The sequence below is a fragment of the Polistes canadensis genome, unplaced genomic scaffold (assembly GCF_001313835.1).
Source record: "Polistes canadensis isolate GaletaPanama2010 unplaced genomic scaffold, ASM131383v1 scaffold_165, whole genome shotgun sequence".
NCBI classification, from domain to species: Eukaryota; Metazoa; Arthropoda; class Insecta; order Hymenoptera; family Vespidae; genus Polistes; species Polistes canadensis.
In genome coordinates, this window is record NW_014569712.1 from 311,427 (window position 1) to 326,858 (window position 15,432).

General features: G+C 29.4%; 2 protein-coding genes across 5 annotated transcripts in view; one reads left to right on the top strand and one right to left on the bottom strand.

Annotated features, from left to right (window-relative positions):
• The first annotated feature begins 527 nt into the window (after window positions 1-527).
• Window positions 528-6,211, top strand: LOC106789137 (ras-related protein Rab6). 4 transcript variants are annotated; one of them, XM_014753090.1, is made up of 6 exons: window positions 528-779; window positions 1,672-1,730; window positions 1,921-2,080; window positions 2,144-2,349; window positions 2,474-2,551; window positions 6,028-6,210. In XM_014753090.1, the coding sequence occupies exons 1-6, from the start codon at window positions 710-712 to the stop codon at window positions 6,085-6,087; spliced, it is 633 nt and encodes a 210-aa protein (XP_014608576.1). In that variant the 5' UTR covers window positions 528-709; the 3' UTR covers window positions 6,088-6,210. The 4 variants fall into 4 exon arrangements, with proteins under 4 accessions (XP_014608576.1, XP_014608574.1, XP_014608575.1 ...); XM_014753088.1 differs by having other exon boundaries at window positions 529-779; window positions 2,474-2,540; window positions 6,011-6,211; XM_014753089.1 differs by having other exon boundaries at window positions 529-779; window positions 2,474-2,540; window positions 6,014-6,209.
• Window positions 6,212-13,999: 7,788 nt separating this feature from the next.
• LOC106789113 (neuroligin-1) overlaps window positions 14,000-15,432 on the bottom strand; it is a 13,525-nt gene continuing 12,092 nt past the window's right edge. Inside the window, exons 10-11 of the mRNA XM_014753009.1 lie at window positions 14,699-14,829; window positions 14,000-14,602 (exon numbers count right to left, since the gene is read on the bottom strand). Of these exons, the coding sequence (XP_014608495.1) occupies window positions 14,027-14,602; window positions 14,699-14,829 (707 nt within the window). The 3' untranslated portion in view covers window positions 14,000-14,026. The remainder of the gene's footprint in view (window positions 14,603-14,698; window positions 14,830-15,432) is intronic.

The window sequence follows — 15,432 nt, forward strand, 5'->3', positions numbered from 1 at the left end:
TATATATATATATNTATATATATATACATACTTATCTATATTATATAACAGTATAAAAACATATGCAAATAACATCACATAGGTTTTGCTAGGAAAATTTTTTTTACTTTTGGGCGCTTCCGTAAATTATTAGATTTCGATTTGCGACTGAATTGTAAAATGTAAGCTTATCGCTCTACGTAGTTTAAACTTTATATTATAAAACTTTAGAAAATACTTTGATGTAAAATAAAAGAGAGTTATTCAATAATCTTGTGTTATTGGTATATTCGTTTATTTTATACTAAATTTTATAACACGTGAAGCGACACAAAATTAAATTAAATTAAGAAAGAAATAATTCGTGTGACCATAAATTATCTCTTATCTATTGTTTTATTTAAATATAAAGGAAGAGACATATATAGAGAAAAATAAGGGAAAAAAGTACTTTCGTTCTTCTGTAATCGTTTAAATTTGACCGCCATCGTCGACAGCGTCATCTGAAGGCTAGTGAGCGCATTAATTCTGCATGTTCGCGATTGACCAATGACGTCACTTCCCAGTTAAACGTGGCTACCCCGCGATTGAAGGAAGGAGTGGCATCAGGATCTGTCAAAAGTTAAATGATTTTTCTTGAACATTAATGAATAACTACGACGATTAAATAGTTTCAAAGTGCATCTTAGAGTTAATCCGAAGTTTTGTACGAACAATAAAAGAAGAAAAGATGTCGTCCTCAGGCGATTTCGGTAACCCTCTGCGTAAATTCAAGCTTGTCTTTCTCGGCGAACAGAGCGGTGAGTAGATACAGATAGAAGATATTTTTTCAACATACTTCCGTTGATTTTCGGATCAATATCAAAGTACCTTCTAATATTGTCTCTTCGACGAGACAATACTTTAATTATTCGTTTATCTCGTTTTCCATAAGAAACTTAAATATATTGATGAAACTCGTATTAATTTCAAGGACCGTTCTAGGTTATGGATCAATATTTCTGACCGCGGCCAACAGTTTATTTCTCGTAATCGAAATCGGCGTCTCTGTCGTTCATCTCTTCTTTAAATTAACTTATTCGAATAATCTTTTTCTTTCGGTAATAATTATTACTTTCAAAATAATCTCAATTTATTACTTCAAATTATGCTTTACGTTTAATTGTTCTTAATAGAAATATATTATTTATGTTTAAGCGTATATATAAATTATTTTTCATTAACGATACGGAACGCCAATAGTTAGGAGATTTCTACCTGGGTATGCAAATGTTGTATTTGACAGGTTTAACATTTTTTTACAAGATTTTTGCCTTGTTTTATATTTATATATGTGTATATATAGATTAGTGTTTATTAGTACCTCGTATACTAATTAACAAATATAATTAATTAGCATGTTGTGAGATTAAGTCTAATAACATCCTTTTTTCTTCTTCTATTTATATTGATCTATAAATGATTTATCAAATAATTGTTTCTTCTTTTAGATCTATATTGATTATTAATATTCATATTATACTAATTATATTTTTTGTTTTCATATATAAGTTTATTCATTAATAATCTCACATCATTAATTATTTCATATATATTTGTATGAAAAATAAATGAATCAACCTTTCATTGCATATAAAAATCAATTCAATACTTTGCACATACATTTATATAAACAATTTCTTTTTATTTCAGTTGGTAAAACTTCTCTCATCACACGATTTATGTATGACAGCTTCGACAACACGTATCAGGTATGAGATAAATAATTAAATATTATCTTATTTTTTTTGTAGAATATTTTAATACTAAAACATAACACTTCAATATAACTTAAGTTAAATATTTAATACAAAGATCTGAATTATTTAATACATCGCATACGTTTTTTAAATTAAAAATTAATGTTCTTAGATGTACATAGTTTTATTTATTGTGTTTCAGGCTACAATAGGTATAGATTTTTTAAGTAAAACTATGTATCTAGAAGACAGAACAGTGAGATTACAACTTTGGGACACTGCTGGTCAAGAACGGTTTCGTTCTCTAATACCTAGCTATATCAGAGATTCTACGGTTGCAGTTGTTGTTTATGATATTACTAGTAAGTTTATATTAGATATTGGATTATTGATTAGAATGTTTTATAACACATGATATATTACAGATGCTAACTCGTTTCATCAAACATCAAAATGGATCGATGATGTTCGAACTGAAAGAGGAAGTGATGTTATAATCATGCTAGTGGGGAATAAAACAGACTTGAGTGATAAGAGACAGGTTTCTACAGAAGAGGGAGAACGAAAAGCTAAGGATTTAAATGTGATGTTCATCGAAACTAGTGCTAAGGCAGGATATAATGTTAAACAGGTAACTTTCATACATTGCAATTCATTTGTATGTTACTATATTTATGGTATCTCATCGATTCTATGTTTATCGATCAGATTTTTATTAAAGATGTAAGTTGTGACACTAATTTTCCATCTTTCAGCTATTTAGAAGAGTAGCAGCAGCTTTACCCGGCATGGATTCCACTGAAAATAAACCTCCCGAAGACAGTATCCTTTCTGTAAGATATTTAGTATCCATGCTTGCATGCCACACTCATTTAGCTGCATTAACATTTTCTTTTCCTACATACACTAACATTATGTACCACCCATTATATTATCTATAAGACTTATTTCCTTATAGTTTCCATTTTCGTAATCATCCTCTTTTTCTTTTCCTATTACGTAATTGTTTTTTTTTTACTTCACATATGTGTATTTAAGTTTAATGAACATTCTGAACCGAAAATTAACTAAAGTTTACAACCAAAAAAGATTAATTACTAAATATCGTCTAATTTTATAAGCACAAGATATTAATCTAATATGCGTTAGCTATTTTAACCACAGTTTTGCTACGTTCGATAGTTATTTGAAAGTATGCAAGAGATTATTCTTTTCTATCAACGATAAGAATATATTTCACATTAGAGGGGGTATTTATTGGTTTTTTTTTTTATATTTTATTTTGTTTATTATTTAATTTAGAAGCTTTTTTGATCTTTCTTCTATTCATTGTTTCGATATAATTTTCACCATATATTCATTTGTAACGCTCTTGTGTTTCAGACAGAAGTGTGTTTAAATTTGTTTCCGTTTATATTTTTTGTGTTTTCCTTAATGTGTTTTTTAAAACCTGTAGTGCAAGAGGTAGTTCTGAAGGATACACCAATTGAACTCAAAGCATCGGAGAGCAGTTGTGCATGTTAAAGCCACCGTCGGCCTAATGGTAGACAGGATACATTGAAATAAGTTAAATTAAAATCTTATTTTAGGACATTAGGAGACAATGATATTTGGTCTGTGTTTTTCGCAGCATTGATGATAATGCATATGAATATTGTGAAAAACGAGAGCACTTGTATTTAAATGGTAATGATATTTTGGTTGGTAAAAAAAAAGGATAGCGAGAGACAGTCTAAGCGAACTGAATAGCCTAAGCGGACTGCTTTTACACAATAATGTTTGTAGCTATACTCGTAAATCGTAGTTTTTATCTTAATTTAATTCTGTATTATTTTTTAAAAGTATTTTTCAATCACACGGCTTTTCATCGCGTAAGTACTATTTTATTTAAGACATAATTTTATGTTATATTTTGCAATGCTTCTTTTTTCCTCCCCCTCTCTCTTTTTTTTTTTTTGTATTATTTTTGTTTTGTCTTGTCTTTTACACGTTAATTGTGTTCTACGTGAAATGAGAACAAAAAATTAAACAAGCAAGAAGGAAAAAAGAACAGAATTTCAAGTTTTTTCAATGTACTTACTGTAATATCGATGAGCAATATATTCGACGATTTTTACTATCCGAACTGTACGTATTACATATAAATATAAAGAATTCGTATTCTAGGTAAAATGCTGTGTGCATGTTGAAGGCTGATATGCATGGTGCCTTGCACCATCAGTAGAAAGAAAAAGAAAAAGAAAAAGTTTTCGAAATTATTGAATTTATTTAACGAAAAGTAAATATATTTAAGCAATGTAAATTAACATATTGCGTAAATGCAGTCACGATATAATATAATAGTAGTCTTTTACACGCCGGCGCAGGTTTATTAATCAAAGAGAGAGAGAGAGGGAGAGAAGGAGAAAGAAAAAGAGAGTGATTTTAACATTATTTCTTAATCGTCAGCAATAATTCTATATTCATAAATTTATTTGTATTTTTATTTTTATTATGTTTTCGCTAATTTATTTCTACTTGTTAATTTTCTGTTAGAAAGGAGGAAAAGAAAAATAGAGTTCGAAGAACTTAAGTGTATTAAATTTAAGTTTGATAGTAAAAGATCTACCGTAAAAGTTTTTTTTATTTCTTTTTTTACGAGCTTTACGGGAACGTTTAGCAGCAGCAGCAGCAACAGCAGTAATAGCAGCAACAGCAGCAGCAGCTAAAGCGATATTTTTCTTCTTTTTTGTATTTAATATATATTTATTATTATTGTATTATTTAAAATTAATTTTGTTCGTAAATGAAAAAAAAGAAAAAAAAAACACTTCGCGCGCGCTACGATCGATTCCGCTACGATCAACACAATTTAATTGCATTTTTTAATTCCTTGTGCATTGATCACGCCTCTATATATATATATTTTATTGACTGAAGTCATTTTGTTGAAGTAAAGAAAATAAAAAGAGCAAATATACTATGAGATATCAATGAATGCTCGAAAAAAAAAAGAAAAAAGAAAGAAAAAGAGAAAAAAACTTGAAGTCTAAAGTAACACTTATTGATCACATCTGACGTAACATATGTGTATATATATACACATATATATGGATAAGCATAACTACTATATGGCTAGCTATTTTAACGTCACTTTTGTTAATATCTGTTATTGTAATATTTTAATTTATATAAAAAAGATTACCTGCATATTTTTTTTTACAATGATTTCTTATCATTCGGTAATATATTGCATATAAATTTATATATATGTATTTATATGCACACATATATACATATATATATAAATTATATATATATATTCATATTCCCGTTCGTAATTAACACGTTCTTATAAATTTGCAATTTCTTTTTTTTTTGTAGGCGAAGATCGTGATTTTTATTTATTTATTTAATTAAGTTATTTTTTTAATTCTTTTTTTTTTTTGAGATTCCCTTTTTCTTCTTCTCACAGACACATAGAAATGCATTTGCTTTTTTGTATTATTGTGTAAACTATATATACATTTACAAGTTAACTGATACTTAAGGCACATTTACGAGCAAGAATATTTAATTACGGTGCTTCGTAAAATTATAAAACTTACATTATAGTATATATACGTAAAGCTATTATAGGGAACTTTCCGTCCCAATTTTCGAACAGTTTATATTTTATACGCTTTATCGTCAAATAACACAGTTCTAGTTTCTTGCGAAAGGTAACATATAAATAATAAAATACATAAATACCACGTGTGTTTGCTGATATCTCGAAACGATGCTAAACAATTACGCTTTGTATGACTAACGTAAGAATCGTGTTTGTATAAATAATTATGTGAATTCAGATTTAAAAATCGATTACACACTCTTTTTCATAAAATCAAAGAAAAGAAAAATCAAAAAAAAAAAAAGAAAAAAAGAAGAAATACGAGTACGAAATGGTGACAAATTTTCAAAAATTACAAATATCGTTCCGTCACATGCATATACACACAAACGTGCACACACAATTAGATGGAACATGAGTTCGCGTTCTACGATGCTTATCATTATTTCATTTTTCATAATAGTAATTAATTAATTAATCAATTGTATAAGCAGGTCACGTGCTATACGAGTCAACAAAAAACCTGCATTTAAAACGATGCGTCAAAACCTAAATGTTATTTTTTTTTTTTTTCTTTTTTAAGATTTGTCGATTTAATAGGATTTTTTCTTCCCAATTTCACAATGACGAGATTCTTCGAGTGATATGTATATGCATATGTATATATATATATATATACACACACCTTAACACACAAAAGTAGCTGTCGATTTGCAGAATCAATCGTCGATGCAGAACGGCTCCGAATCGGAGGGAGAAAGCGGCTGTATTTGCTAGGGAGTTGGCGTTTTCGATACCTCGGCGTCTTGCTGTGCTGTGCTACCCCCGACAAAACAAACAAAACAAACAAAAACCCAACAAAAGTATTAATAATAATAATAATAATAATAATAATAATAAATATTAGATTGGCAATTAAGTTTACGCCGTTTGAAATTTTTTGAAAGTTTATTTTTCAATAAAAATTGACAACTAATTAATCAATAATCTACTATTCTCCCTTGTTGTTTCAATTTAAAAAAAAAAAAGAAAAAACGACGGGAATTTATTTGCCAATCCAATATATTATCCTGTCATAAGGATCATTCGATTAAGAAAACGAATACACACGAGGGAAAGAGAAAAGTGGAAAAAAAAAAGGAAAAGTACCAAAAAAAAAAAGAACAGAACAAATAATATGTATACACACAGACACACAGATACACATACGCAAGAAGAAAAAAAATATATCACGCACGTCATAATAATTAAAAATTTTTGCGAGATGCTGCTGGCTTCTTCTGATGTTTCTAATACACACATACACACACACACATATATATATACATAAATACATACATATACACACATAAATAATACATACACATCGTGGCCCAAATAATAGAGAGTTATTATGCGTTTTAAAAGGCACAAGATGTTCTCGATTATATACATAAATTAATAACACTATACTCGATCAGCCTGTGAATCTTTATATCGTTTTTAAAATTTAACAAGGAAAAAAAAAAAAAAAAAAAGAAATGAAAATGATATGTGAGATTTGAGACATGAATGAAATGAAATGAAATGAAAATGAAAATAATTTCATCGAAATTCTTCTTCTGCGAAAGATTTAAGTATGAGAGCTTCGTGTTATAGTGCGTCATATTTGTCGTGTTGTTAGTAGATTATGCGTTTTCAAGTCTAACGAAAATATGAAGATTAACACATAAGAACGACAGAGAATTTTTCTCTAGCTGAATTAATAACGGCGATCGATTGGTGGAAAGCTAACGTTAATAACGATCAAGTGTCAATTTGCATTTCCAATTGATGATTACGACAATTGAATATGAATAGTAAAAGAAAAATAATGTCATTGTAACTATTTTGCGCTTTCATTTTTATGTAAATTTGTTCATTCTGACGCATACATCGGAGCATACATAAAAGACTTACGTTGTTACATATCAAACAAAATTACATGTGCAATATACGCGAGAGATATAATTGTTAGCATTATTGTTGCTTCCTATTTTTTTCTTTTTATTACTTCTTTTTTTTTTTTTTTCTGAAATAGGAAAGAAAAGAATTGAAATTCACTCTTGACACCTACGCACAATGACAAACAGGAATAATTAAAAAATGTATTTAAACTTAACATGTGCGATCGTTCGAACGCATATACGACGAGTTTTCATTTAACGAAATGACTGAAAGTATGTTGCGGATTATGTATAGTTCGAAATTATTATTCGGTGAGTACATATATTAATATATAAATAAGGTGATCCATATGCATAATGTTGTTGTTTTAATCTTACTTTAAATGATATGGTATTGTTACGTTTTAAATCAACAAAACTTTGTGGTAATTACAAATTTGTTAATAATCTACTTTTAAACTAGTACATTTTACGTATGTGAAGAAATAAAATAGAAAATTCAATCATTTAGATTCCTGTAATAAAAAGGATTTGTAATTGTAATGCAACGTTAGAAAATGTGGATCACTTTGTGTATGTATAATATATTTACAACGATTGTTCGAGGATCTATAATGTGTAAATGATCTTTATAGACGTTTTTCTTGACGTTTAATAGAAAAGAAAAAAAGAATTAAATTAAATTAAATTAAATTAAATTAAATTAAATGAAAATAAAATAAAATAAAATAAAATAAAATAAAAAGGAAAATATGATCGCCGTTAGAGATGGAATCAAGCGAGTTAAGAACACTGTAATTTTCCTCGTGCTCTTCTTCATCGTTAATTAAATTGTACGACTCGCCTAGGAAAGTATCTTACGCGTAGTGTGAGTGTTGTCGTCGATAAGTATTTGAATATTACATACTCGAATCTTGCATACATAGACAAGATCGTATTTATATTTTTCGAAGTTGTTTTAGGCGCAACAACGTCATTATCAGGGATCTCAATTAACAAACAAACAAAATCCAATTTATATTAGTCAATCGAATTAATATTAAATAATTTATTTTTATCTATTTATTTATATTAAAAAGTTTGTAATTTTTTCATTTGCTGATCCCAGGTTGCGCCTAATATGACTTACGATAAAAATGCGATCTTGTAAATAGCGAATTAGAAATACATTGTTAGAACCCTCACTGGATAATAATAAAACAGAGTATATTGCTACACGACTAAACTGAAGTTTAAAACTTCACGAGATATATTACGTAGTACATATTAAATTACGTCGTGTGTATATGCAAAATGATAAACTTTACCCGGGATCTCTCTACGATTATTCACCGTTGTATTTTCATTGTTATTCATTGTTATTCATTGCATTTTCTACGAATCTCGTGATAGAAATTCGAGACAAACAACACAACAACAAAAAAATAGGAATTTGATAGCATGCTATTATTGCTATTTATTGATTTACTCAATTACTTGTATACATATGTATGTATGTATGTACGAACTTACAAAATGTCATCATTTTGTGAAAGAGAAGAATACATTCCGAACGAATAGCTTGATTCCATTTTTAAATCGATCTGCCTTACGAAATCCGTTCGTAAATCGTTATTTATTATGAATCACGCGTAATGTACGATTTTAATTGTTAATATGCGGCCAGAGTTTTGTCTTTTGTTAATTATTAAATCCTTTTAAAAGAGGCCAACGAGAAACTACGAAAAACCGATTTACGAACGGATCTCGTTTGATCCAGCGCTAAGCCCTTTATAAAGGAGAACACCAATGAAATAATAATCATAATAATTATACAAAAAAAAGGAAAACAACAAAAAAAATAATAATTTGTCTTCTATCCGTTATAGCTAAAGTTCACGCGGCCTGAAAAAAAAAAAAAAAAAAAAAAAGAGAGTTAGATAGAAAACGAATGCGATTTTTGTATAATCGTGTTATTATTAGAAAATGAAATAGTTAAATCGTCCTTATAAAGGGCTCTAAAGCGTTTGAATGCAAGAATGGTTTAACAATACCGTTTGTGTTTCATCGAGGAGAGACTGATTGTCGTCGTACGGCATCGTGCGAATCATTTATTTAAACGAACATAAAAAAAGAAAAAAACAAAACAAACAAACAAAGAAAGAAAGAAGGAAGGAAGGAAGGAAGGAAAGAGAGAGAAAGAAAAAAAAAAAGAAAGAAAATAACGCGATTTAAAAAAAATATGGATGCGGTTCGTAAATTTAAAGTAGCGAGATGGGCCCAATTCAATTTTTCGAAGCACAAAACTAGCGGATATATCATTTATAAGCGTTTATCGAATTAATCGATGTTGTGCTTGCTCGATTTCTGGTGTCACGAGCCTATTAAAGCAAAGAAAAAAAAAGAAATTATTAATGCAGAAAGAGAAAAGAAAAAAGAAAAAAAAAAGCAAATAATAATAATAACATACTATTCCTAATTTCCTATAATTTATCCTTATCGCTACAGTTCAAACGTGACATTTTCACACAAGGGGGAAAATAAAGAACTAGTTAATAATATTATTAATTATAATAATAATAATAATAATTATAATAATAATTATAATGATATATTAAAAAGAATATAAGAAAAAAATATGAATGAAGAACACGCAGCACTAGTGAGTAGCAAATCGCGGATTATTGTTCTTTTGTTTCTTTTTTTCTTTTTTTAGCTTCGTGTAAGCTATTTAATTAAATAAACTGTAGCTGATGCCGTACACACCACAGAATTATTGTACACACATACCCACACACACACACATGTAAACTTTAGGACTCGTACTTATATTACATTTAAAAACGATTATCCTATTTACGACAGACGAACTAACGCTATCGGAGAGAAATAATGAAAATGGAGAAGATCAAAGGAAACTAGAGTTTGTTTTAAACAATATAAAAAACAAATATTATATGCATTTATTTCAGAGTTGAGTTTAAAGTAATCATTTTGATTTATTTCAAATATTTTCTTTCTCTCTTTCTCTTTCTCTCTCTCTCTTTCTAGTTTTTATGATCGACAAAACGTAAAAAAGTGGCAGAAAAAATTAATTAAAATTATTATTATTATCATCGTAGTAAAAAGTATTAATGCGATAATCGCATTATTATATATTTCTTCTTTGTATACTTACCATTTTTATTTATTTATTCTTTGCGTTCGTTCATCTTTCGTAATAGGAAACAGAAAATAATTGTTTTCGCATTTCATTCTTGTATATGCTGCCAGAAAACATTTGTATCGAGTATATGATTAGAAATATTCGTCGATTGTGCATAAAAAATGTATAGAATAAAAAGAAAAGAGGAAGTGCGGAATGGAATCTCCGATGAGCACAAAGTTCGTCTATTTCTCTACGACGACTAACCCATAGAAGAAAAAAAAAATATGAAACAAGAATATATATATTAAAAAAAAAAAAAAACGAAATAATCTCTCACACACGTACACACAAAGTAACGAGAAAAACAAAATGATACAAACAAAAATAACAATGATCGATCTTTTTGTACTATTGTCTTAGACACGCATAATTCCCCGTATGTAATTATTAGTTCGAAGAGAAAGAGGGCAATTTTTGCAAATTTGTCATAACTGTATGTCGCGCGCCTATTATTAAAATAGTGAAGCTTAAAACGAACGAAAATAAAGATTTGTGTTCGCCAAGGATAATAATCATTTGGCCAAAAAAAAGAAAAAAAAAAAAAGATGAAATAGAAACAAAAATCACTTACCTTTACATTCACTCGTTCCTCGAGTTTTGTATTTTTTTTATTCTATTTTCTTGTGCACTTCTCCTGTTACACGTATGTATCTGTTTTTATTTTGTTTAAATTAAAAGAAACACTTATATAAGTTTGTAGGAGAACGAAAGGATTAAATGATTAATTAAATGGGAAATTATTTAAATATTTTCAAGAGATCGATTGTGTGTGTATCGAAACGTGATACAAACTAATAAAATAAAATAAAAAAATATAAGAATTATTATAGATATAGGTCGCAAAAAAGTATATTAAGTACTACATATCACTTGCACTTGGCTATAAATCAAATTTTCGTCTATTTTATTTCTGATAAACGATGTTTTTCCTTTTTCTTTAGATTTCTTTTTAAAATATCCCAACGAAGACAAAATTACAAACACAAATTAGGAGAGATATGCCGGTTTGTTTTTTCTTTCCCTTGTTTGTTTTTCTTCTTTTTAAATCGGCGAAACTTTGTGATCTTATGATTCGTCGAATTTGGTGGTAATCGTTTTACGTATTACTTTATTGTATGTATAATATCAATTATATACAAATTTAAAATTACCGTCAGCGTTTAATTCCTGTTCACGTGCTACGATTAGATTCTCTCGTTTACACATATTTATTTATAGTATATATAATGAAGTGTAAATTCTAATCAATATTTCAATCTTCTTTCGTTCATTTTTTAATTTTTAACATTTTCCCTTTTTTCTAGATTTTTGTAATTATCGTCGTCGTCGTTGTCTTTCACGCCGATAGCGAATCATTGATAATTTATTTATCTCTGACATAATTATTTACAATGTTATATTCTTTTTCGAAGTGTGCAATGAACAAATTAAAGAAATAAAATCAAGATATTATCGGATTCGTTTAATCGACGAAAGACAAGAGACCCACGCGATTCCCTTTCCTCGTATTGTGTATTAATATTTGAAAAAACATTTTTATTTTTTTGGAATTTCTTTTTGTTCTTACGTTATAACAATGATATTCAATTTTTTCCTCGTAGTCACTGTGATCGGTAAACGCTGCTGATTTTTCGCTCATTCTCGTCATCATCCCTTTTCCATAATTTAATACCTAAATTATTCGCTAATAAGAGTACGCTTCCTATCGTTTCCTTTTTTTTCTAAAATTTATTTTCCCCCTGTGATTTTTCTCGTATTTATTTTTTTTTCTTTCTCTTTTTTTTTTCCCTCTTTCATTCCCCGTTTGGCAGTATTATTATTATTATTATAATAATTATAATTATTATTATTATTATTATTATTAGTATTATTATTATTATTATTATTTTATTGAATATTTAATATTATTATTCTTATTAATATTACACGATCGAGATCATTAATTTCGATTTCGGTAATAATTGTATTATAAATTAGTCGACTTGGTGATCTCAAATATCGATCGTACGCCGTTGTGCTCGTATTTTTGTTTAAACAAAACGAATAATCCGAAATAGAATATAAATAAATAAATAAATAAAATGAGAACACGTATTACATATCATCGACGCGAGAAAAATTGATTTCAGTACTGACGGCAGTTCGATTTTTTTTTCTCTTCACGAGATATAATAAAAACAGATTAATATTATTTAACTTATTCTTTTCTTTTTACTTTTTCTTTTTTTTTTTCTCTTGTATTATTTTTCTTCACATTGCTCCGATAATTCGTTCTGGTACGTGTGAATCGTTACTCAATAAGAGTAATCCATTGTCAGTCTATTTGAATTGTGAAACAGCGAACAAAATGATGAAATATGTACTTATGTACAATGTACTTTACAATGGGATTACATCGGAAACGCGTATAGATAAAGATATGCTGTTTTAATTTACACGGAACGAAAATTTCAATCTCGAGTCATCTAATTCTAAACGAGTTGAACTCCCACATTTTTCTTTCTTATTTCTTTTTTTAATCCTCTTTTTCTTTATTTTATTTTTTGGTTTTTTCTTTTTCCTCATAGATCATTCATAGAAATCCTTCATCGCCCGAATGATTTAGGATTCGCACAGCACATTACGCGTTATGAATTTTTTTTCCCTTTGTCAATTTATACGTCCGATTTAATCCACGCGTTTTTATTCGCGTTAGAAAACGCAATTTTACATTTACGATGCGATTATTATGTACAGAGTTTCTTTTTTGTTTTTTTTTTTTTTTTATAATGAGTCCTTTTTCTTTTCTTTTTTTTCTTTTTGTTTTTTTTTTTTTTTTTTTTTTTTAAGAGAAACGTGCAAAGCGACGAATAATATCGCAGCTTCGCTTAAAAATCTAGGCGCGACTGTTGGAAAATGATCTAGGTAAAATATTTACCAGGTCCGTGTGTTTTACGTAGTGTACATGTCTATATGTGTGTGTGTTTGTGTGTGTATTTGTCGAGGAATAATAGCACTGACAAAAATATCAATCCTCGGAGTGAAGTTCGACCTTTAAATTAGAAACCTGTTTGTTAACGTGTTCCCATCGGACGAAAGTTCAAACGTTTACGAATTTAAAAAGGTCACAATTTCATCCTGTTACGAGGTTTTCTCCTAAGATTTTATAATGGCAGATTAATTTCTCGATTTCACTGGCTACAAATTTTACTCGGCAGTTGGTCGTAAAGTATTTTTTTTTTTTTTTATTATTTTATTTTATTATTTTATTTTTTTTTGTATATCTCTGATTATTTTTTAAAGGTAGAAAACAGTCGTCAATTGGCATAATCGACGTCGACTATCGACACATATCGTTAATAAAGAAGACGACGAAGACAAATACTCATCTCTCTCTCTCTCTCTCTCTCTCTTGTACGTGTGCGTACGTGCGCGCAATTACATTTCTATCTCTTTTTTTAATAAATATCGTGACATATTTTCTAAAGAGATTGAATAAAATGTGCGTACGAACGTGTTGACGAGCCGATTAACCGATAGGCCCCCCATTCTTTTATCGAGAGTAATTGTTTATTGGATGGATCCGTGATGGTGGTACGCATTGGTAAGGTAGAAACTCCTAGAGTCAAACTCTTAGTTCCTCCATGATCTGTGTTTGATGATTGTGTCCTTTTTTTAGGGTTCCCGCGGCCGACATCGCAAGACTTTCCTGTTGCAATTGATTAGGACTGATAATTAAATTTTGCGTTGGTTTTCCTGGTTTTGTATTTTTAGGAGGTGGGGGTGGCATCGGCACGTGACAACTATTGTTTTGCAGGTCAGCGAATTCAGGTGGTGGTATGTGTTGTATGTGATGTCTCTCCGCATTTTTAGTTTCCAATTCGCCGCATATATTGTTAGGCATTTGTCCGTTTTCCTGACGTTTCTTCGAACAACTGTGTTGATTACTTTTGTCACGTTGATAGTAGACCCCGGCAAATATCAAAACGTTTAGAATTAGAAGACTGCAACCAATTGCTATCGTTACGCTGAGTGCAGTCGAGTAAGCTGCAAAACCGTCTTCCGGTTGACCGGTCGAATCCTCGAAAGCTAATTCGCTTGGTATAGCAGTTGAACCATTTTGTGGTTTATCAACGATCGTTACTTCCGATGTCGTCGTGCGTGCAGTTGTCGGTACTCTTTGGATGAATCTCGGTGGTACCTGAAATTTCAATAGTATTACGTTATCGACAAAATATTTTTCCTTTAAACATTTAATAAATAATGTTTCATTGTCTATTATAATAAATGAATGTACCTGTTCCGCGTCTAAAAGATGATGCGACCTGGGAACGTCTTCGGTACCAGGTTTATGAAGATCAGGCACGAGATTCAACCAAAAGGAAAGTCTATGTGCCCTGTAATGGTTCTTCGACTTCGACTTCAGTTCTGTAACACGAAACGAGACTACTTTTAATGCGAGTCGAGCTAAAAAAAAAAAGGTTGGCCATCAAACAATAGGTAAGAACAAAGAAGGATCCTTTGAAAATGAAGGAAGCATTTCTTCGTGCAAAAAAAAAAAGGGTTAAAATGCTCATGCGAAACGTATTCATAAGGTTTCCTTCCCCTCTCCCTCGAAAGTTGGAACACTCGGTTGGCTTTTCGACCACCTCAGCGATGAATGCTTTCATGCGAACGTTAAGGGATAATTAATTATTGTCGTTGAATGATCTCGTGCTGCGCTCGTTGGCAGCGTTCAAACTTTGAAACTTCGACTTACTCCTGGTAATAGGCCAGTCAAAAAGAGCCAAACTTCCATTTTTTCACAACTTGGATTTTTCAATAAAAGAAAAACAATAATTCATTTTAACAGAAACTATTATTATTTAGTCGAGAATAAATAATAATAAATTAATACGTATTCCTTTTTAAGACGAAAATTATAATTTAAAAATTTTCCCTATTAGATTATGTATTTTAGAAAATTTTAGATTACAGATTTGTTGCACAAACAAACAAACTAATAATTATATCAGAGTTGCAATAATATAA

Excerpts from the sequence above, each read along its gene's own strand:
- LOC106789137 (XM_014753088.1), top strand. The coding sequence starts at position 710 with ATGTCGTCCTCAGGCGATTTCGGTAACCCTCTGCGTAAATTCAAGCTT. Across the intron at positions 1,731-1,920 it reads GCTTCGACAACACGTATCAG|GCTACAATAGGTATAGATTT; the intron begins GTATGAGATAAA and ends ATTGTGTTTCAG. Across the intron at positions 2,541-6,010 it reads AAATAAACCTCCCGAAGACA|TAGCTGTCGATTTGCAGAAT; the intron begins GTATCCTTTCTG and ends AACACACAAAAG.